At 38.4% G+C, this 7,407-nt stretch overlaps 1 protein-coding gene across 1 annotated transcript; it reads right to left on the reverse strand.

Annotated features, from left to right (window-relative positions):
- Positions 1 to 5,269: 5,269 nt before the first annotated feature.
- On the reverse strand, positions 5,270 to 7,107 carry LOC138868998 (uncharacterized). The gene is made up of 2 exons (XM_070146583.1): positions 6,862 to 7,107; positions 5,270 to 5,419 (listed from the first exon to the last, which is right to left on the reverse strand). The coding sequence occupies exons 1-2, from the start codon at positions 7,105 to 7,107 to the stop codon at positions 5,270 to 5,272; spliced, it is 396 nt and encodes a 131-aa protein (XP_070002684.1).
- Between the last annotated feature and the right edge of the window lie 300 nt (positions 7,108 to 7,407).

A 7,407-nucleotide genomic window follows, 5' to 3' on the forward strand; every position in this document is an offset into this window, starting at 1 on the left:
CTTATTAAAATTATTTAATTACTGATTTTAGATCCTATGTGCATTTGCCTATTAACCGTTTTTAAATTAAGAAAATTATCTTGAAACAGGTCACGCATACATGTACCTGTTTGTTCGGAGCGTCAAAAATCATGTCACGCAAACGTGTCCACAATTAATAACGCTTTGTTATTATTAAGAAAAAAATTAGACGAAGTTGCGCGAACGCATACTCCGAATTAGTCTTTAAGATCGTAATTATATTACGCGAACGTATACACAATCACGGTAGTATTTTAAACGGCCCTAAAGGTTTCTCTACGAATATTTGTTACTTTACATCTACATTGTGAAATTAACACAAGAGCCATTGGTTACTAAGTGTCTAACTATGGCTTGTCTCAAATATATTTGGCAGAATCCAGTTAATTAAGCACTAATGGAATTCGAACCCTTACTATCGAATGAGTGACTTAATGGTTGTCACCAAAATGCACTCATTCAATTAATAAGAGAGCCCAAATAAGACAGGACCAATTACTTAATTGGCGCGTCCGTTCAGGATTTAAGAGGAACAAAAATGGGCTCTAATCATGAGCCCACAAAAAAACTGTGAATACAAGCCATCCCCCTTTTGTCTCAACATGGGTTCGAAATCCAGACCACAAGTCAAAGTAAAATTTTTTTTTTAAAAAAAACAATCTGACGCAAGGCCAGTTAAGGCCCGAGATCCTGGACATCAGACCATCACATTCAAACAAATCAGCCCTTCAGCTAATTCAACAAAAGCAAATAGACGAGACCTTACACCTGATTAAACCATTTCAATAACAAATTACACCTCATGAGACTGCTAAATAAGTGAATCTGAACTTGAACAATTGACTCATATTTAACATGTTTACAGATAATCAAGGTAATCCTATATACGTCTCAGACCCTGAAGTGACAAGCCGAAATATTTCCTTGTCCAATACACTATAAAATTGAATACGAAACATTTTTTCTTGATGTCTAAATACATCAAGCCTGTCGTGATAGTTCAAATAAATTACGCAACAAAAGAAGCTTTCATACATGCTACATTACTTGACTTGCATGATTGATGGTAAAGCACAACTACTGATTCGACTAAACGAGTTGTTCATCAAGCAATTACAAACAAATTCAGCTCTCAGAAGGATACTATCACCATCCAGTAGAATGCAATGCATTATATGATTCCAAAATAAGGCAATCAAAACGAAATAAAGCTAAATCTATGAGCAAACAATGGTGACATTATGCTCAAATTTCTAGATTTTGCATTTCATGTTTGAATCAGGCCTCACATTAGATAGAACTCAGAGATCATGTACCTGGGAATAAGGGGAAAGCAAAAGGAGTAAAGATCAGTAGGCAGCAATAACATAACAAAATCCCAGACTTAACAGCAGCAGTAAGCTCAAAAATGACCAATGAAATCAGTCTTGGACCCAACTTTAAACTAGCAGAAATAACCACTGATACCCAACAATCAAAAAAGAACAGCCAAAATTTGAACCAAACTTTTGAAAACCAACCAAGCTCAAACCATTTTAGCCCTCGATTGTTCAGTGATTATTTCAGAAGTGAGAATCTCAAGAATTATAGAAAAACTTTCAATGGAACAGTGATTTTTGTTTTTTTTTTTCAGTTGTTCTGATTTCTCCTGTATTTTCAGCCTTTTTGGTCTCTCTAAGGTGTAATAAAAAACTCTCTTGAATGAGAAGAAGGCTTCCTTTTAAGGGCTGAGGGTCTGGTGTGTGCCTTCCAAGGCAAGGCAGTCAGATTTTCCCAAAATACCCTCATAGGGCATCTTTTAAAACTGATTATTGGACAGTTGTCCATTTCCTTCAGATATTTTCAATTTACAGCCTGTTTTTCCTAACCATTTTGGACAGCTATCCATTTAGGAAGCTTCCCATCAGTTATTAAAGATTCTTCAAGTTGAAACAATCTCCAAAATTACCCCTAAAGTTCCCCATTATTCACTTACCCCCCCCCCTCAAATTCTGAATGCTCACAAGCACAATAACATTAAACAAACAGGCTGACACTTCCAAACAAATTGAAATTCAAAACATGTATTGAAATTATGAGAAGCTAGCTTGAATACCCTTCACACATAAACATGAATTCAGAAAATGATCTTGAAACAAGAATTAATGCGAACGATGAACTATACTTGACTAATCTAAATGCTTCAGTTCCAAAATTAATTCACAAATGTGAAATGAAACCCAGTGGAAAGAAGAAAATCTCATGAATTGAAACCAATATTAAACTCAAACCTTACGAAGCCGATTGTCATTGACAATTAAGCAAACAAGCTAACTAACAAACTTACAACCAGAACATAATGCAATTAAGCAAGAGACGAAAATTCTGAAGGATGAAAACTGGAAAAACAAACAACCAAGCAAACAAACAGAAGAGATCAACAGGAAACCAATCGACGCAAAGGAAATTCTCCCAAACCTGCTTCGGCAAGAACTGCATGAACTCACACAAACTTGGAGGAAACAGTGAACCTTTGATGGTCATTAATCGGTTGTCCTTAACAAAAGACAAACGATTAATGACGGTATTGGGTTCACTTGACCTTGCTAAGCTAGAAAGGGACCCAGGGTGAGACTTGGCTATCCGAACCACTGCTCTACCAATGACGGACCATTTTGAAACGAAACACACACGTATTTGAGGCAGGAAGGAGATGAGGGGTTTCATGGTGTGATTTTGGGTGGATCTGGGAATTTTAGGGTTTCCGGCGCTAACCTCAGATCTGAGATTCGAGGCGATGGAAGGGGATTTGAGAGGAACTTGTTTGGAGATTTGGGATGGGGAGGTGGAATGGAGTTCATGGTGTTAATTCGGTGGCGATTGGACGCCGGCGCCGCCACCGGACGATGGGGAATTCTGGGGCGGCTACTAGGGTTTGGGGGGCAGGGTTCTGAAGTTGGGGGTATTGGGACGATGAAATGAGGGGGGGGGTGTTCGGACATATATATACTCCCCCGACTTTAGTTCTGAGCCGTTCGATCATGTGGGGATCAACGACTCAGATTGACACTGGTCGAAACGACGTCGTTTCGCCTGAAGGGGAATCCGGACCGGGTAGAGGCGGGTTTGGGCTGGACTTGTGCAGATCTGGGGGGCAATTGGGCTGAAGGGGGGTTTAATTAAATGGCCCAAATCCGAATTTCCCTTTGTTTTTTGAATCTTTTCTCTTTATCAATTTCCAAATTTCTTTTTTTTTTCAAAAATTAGAAATAAATCCTAAATTAATTGTTAAAACTATTACTATTCTATAAAATTAAACTAATTAAACTCTAAAAATAATTACCATAACTAATTAAATACCAATTTAAAGAAAGCTAACAAAATTCGAGAAATTGAAATGCAAAAATGAACCATTTTTTTGTTGTGATTTTTTCATTTTTATAAGACACTAAATTACTAATTATTTCAAACATGCAAAAAATTAAATCCTAAATGCAAATGCAACATATTTTGTATTTTTCATTAATTAACAAACGAAATGCACAGACAAAAATGCAAATAATTAACATCAAATGCCACAAAATCCACAAATTTGCAAATAATGAAACGAAATTACTTTGTTTTGAATTTATGGGAGTATTTCATGTAGGGCGAAAATCACGTGCTCACAGCTGCTCCTCTTTGCTCGGAAACACGAAGAGTTTTCGTGCAAAGATAAGTGAGTGAATACGAGCGATTTTTTGCCCGTTTGAATACTCTGTGGGAAGCATTTTTGAAAGATTTGACCGCACCCTGCCTCTGAGGTTGCCTACATATCCTTGGCTAAAAAGGAATCAGGTCAGTGTAGTTCGGAAAGTTTTGGTAGCTGGGACTACCATGAAGCTGTGATTTCACTATTACTGCTGCTGCTGCTACTACTACTTAAACCTCCTTATTACACTATGTCAAAATAAAACAAGAAGCTATACTAGACTATGATCTATGGATTACAAAAGTCCTATCTATATCTTCAAACTTGATCTTGCGCTTCTTGTTGCCTTGTTGTTGTCCATTCTTTCGGAGACATCCGTTTGTTGCCACCTTGAATTGTAAACTGAGATGTTTTCCCCTTCTTCAGGTAGGTGCCTGACTGCTGAACTTGATATGTATTCCCTGCTCTCCAGGCGGGCTCCTGACTGCTAACTTGAAAGTATTCCCTGCTTTCCAGGCGGGCTCCTGACTTTAACTTGAAATGTATTCCCTGCTCTTCAAGTGGGATCCTAACTTCAAAATAAACAAAACAAAGAATTTGAAAGTTAAAACTTAAATTGTACTCCCTTGTTCTCCAGGCGGGCTCCTGACTTCAACTTGAAATGTATTCCCTGCTCTTCAGGTGGGCTCTTGACTGCTGACTTGAAACATATTCTCTGCTCTCCAAGCGGGCTCCTCACTTCAAAATAGACAAAACAAAGAAAACTTTTCTGCCCCAGTTTGGTGGCTGGGCACAGCTGTGAGTGTAAAACTAAATCATATTACCAAGTATTACTAAGAATTGAAAGCTAAACCCATTATTTAGGGGGTCCTGACAACTCTTTAACTAAACGACAATTTAGAATCTAAGTTATATCTTCTACAGGTGTGACTTCTGCTAAATCTTGCTATCTAAGAGGATCTTTAAACTACTCCCCATTATCCAGGAGGGTCCTGAAAATCAAAAGTCCAATTTTATCTTAAAAGTGACAACTTTTATGGTTGAATTATACTACCCTACAACAGACTTTACGCTAAATGTTATTATCTAATTGAACTCTTAAATTAAGTCCCATTATTCAGGAGAGTCCTGAAAACTCCTAATTGAATCCTATCTCGAACATGCAAACTTCTAAGCCAACTTATATTCCTTTGGGATACATTTATGCTAAATTATGCTATGTCTGAACTTAAAACTAGGTCTCATTTTCCAGGAGGGTCCTGAAAATCAAAACAAACCTGTTTGGTGACTGCCTTTCCCCACGGAGAGTTTCTCCAGAACAACCGAAATTTCCTGCCCCTGTTTCAATCAAAGAAAATTTTGTCAGTTTAAAATGGTGGTTAGCTGATGGCATTCTTGCTGAAGATCCTTCCGCTACATCGTTTTGTTCTGACTGGCTTCTTCGAACTGGCCCTGAACCTCTTTGACTTCCTGACTGACTTTCAAACCCCATGACCTTGACGAACCGAGTGTTCTGTACCCATGCTGTTGTTTCACTCCTCTGACCCATTTATCTGAACCTTTGCATCTTCCATGACATTACCAAACCATTCCACCAATGAACTTCCAGTGATCCCCTATATCCCACCTTACATTATGCTGTTTTTGGTACACTGACCAAACCATGCTTTGCAATTTTGGAAGTTGGTAGTGAGCTTTGACATTCTTTTTCACTTGATTTGAATAAAACTGATATTGAAACATCTTAGACAAATAAACCCAAAAGAAAATGAAATGCAATGACTTTGCGGGTTAAGGATAGGAAGAATCCAAAACCAGATGACTGCTACAAAGGGAAAAAGAAAAAGAAACTTATCTGAGTGGAACAGCTGGTACCGATGATCATGACATGCATTTCGGATTAATCGGCCCAATCTGTCCAACCAATCAACTTTCAGTCGCCGTACTATGTTGACTCAAAATTTCCTTGATCTGATTACTTCACCCAATCCTTGACCTTGTTCATCCTGCGGTGCCTTGCAACAGTTTTCCACCAACAGACCTTTCTCATTTTACTTCTCAACTCACTTTCGTCTCAAGGTGCCTGTGAGGGTTTTCACCGATAAGACTCTCTCATTTTAATTTCTCTCAACTCCCATCGCCTTACGGTGCCTGCGAGGGTTTTCACCGATAAGACTCTCTCATTTTTATTTCTTTCAACTTCCATCGCCTTACGGTGCCTGTAAAGGTTTTCACCAATAAGACTCTCTCATTTTTATTTTTCTGCTTGAACCAGAGTGTTGCCCCTGACATGAATTACCTTTACCTGCTTGACTTGGCATTTCTCAAAGACTGACCAGAAGGTCTTTCTTTGGACCGTAATATGGGCTTTTGGACAGGGTTAAGAAGAAAGGATATCAAAGGCTCGAAACAATTCAAATGGGTTCAAAATTACAACTTTCGGAATCGGATTTCTGACAACAACCACAGCTTCTGCCCCAGTTTCTTGTTTGGGGACTTTTGGATTTTTATTTTGATGGGACCGAACCATGAGGTTGCCTATATATCCTTAAAAGGAATCAGGTCGAACGTAGTTCATGACATAGGAATTGGTCTGTTGTTGTAATTTTTCTTTTCTTTTTCTTTTTTTCTTTTCTTTTTTCCCTTTTATTGTTTTTCTTCTTCTTTTTTTTTTCTTTTTTCCTTTCTTTCTTTCTCTTTCCTTTTCTTTCTTCCTTTTCTTATCTTTCTTGCTTATGTTTCTGATATTTGCTACTGATTCCGAAAGAGCGGTATGAAAGAAAATAAATAAGGCTCAAAAATGGTGACAAGGGATAAAGTGTTTAGATAGCAGAACAAAATGCCTTCGTCATTTCAATCTTCAAAATATGCCAAATACAAATAAGTACAATCAAAGCAAGAAATCATACATAGTATCTTTTGACTGCATCAGAATTGATAGCCATTTCTACATATTTCCCTTCTACATCTGTCAAATATAACGCGCCATTGGACAACACTCTAGTTACAACAAATGGCCCCTGCCAGTATGGGGCGAACTTTCCTTTTGCTTCAACCTGATGAGGCAAGATACGTCGCAACACTAGTTGACCTACTTCGAACTTCCGTGGATGTACCTTCTTGTTATATGCTCTTGCCATTCTCCGTTGGTACAATTGGCCATGACATACTGCCGCCAATCTCTTTTCATCAATCATACGTAATTTCTCCAAGCGGGTTTTGACCCATTCAACGTCATCAATTTCTGCCTCAGCGACAATACGAAGGGATGATATTTCAATTTCTGTGGGTATTATTGCCTCCGTGCCATACACCAACAAATAAGGAGTGGCCCCTACTGAAGTACAGACAGTAGTGCGATAACCTATCAATGCAAATGGCAGCTTTTCATGCCACTGCCTAGAACCTTTCACCATTTTTCGAAGTATCTTCTTTATATTCTTGTTGGCTGCCTCGACTGCTCCATTCGCCTTAGGGCGATACGGGGTGGAATTGCGATGTATAATCTTAAACTGCTGGCATGTCTCTGTCATCAGATGATTGTTGAGGTTAGCGCCATTGTTCATGATGATTACCTTCGGAATCCCAAACTGACAGATGATATTTGAATGCATAAAGTCAACCATTGCTTTCTTGGTCACAGATTTGAAAGTTTCGCTTCAACCCACTTGGTGAAATAATCAATGGCTACCAGAATAAACCTGTGTTCGTTTGAC

Source organism: Nicotiana sylvestris, chromosome 5 (genome assembly GCF_000393655.2).
Source record: "Nicotiana sylvestris chromosome 5, ASM39365v2, whole genome shotgun sequence".
Lineage (NCBI taxonomy): Eukaryota > Viridiplantae > Streptophyta > Magnoliopsida > Solanales > Solanaceae > Nicotiana > Nicotiana sylvestris.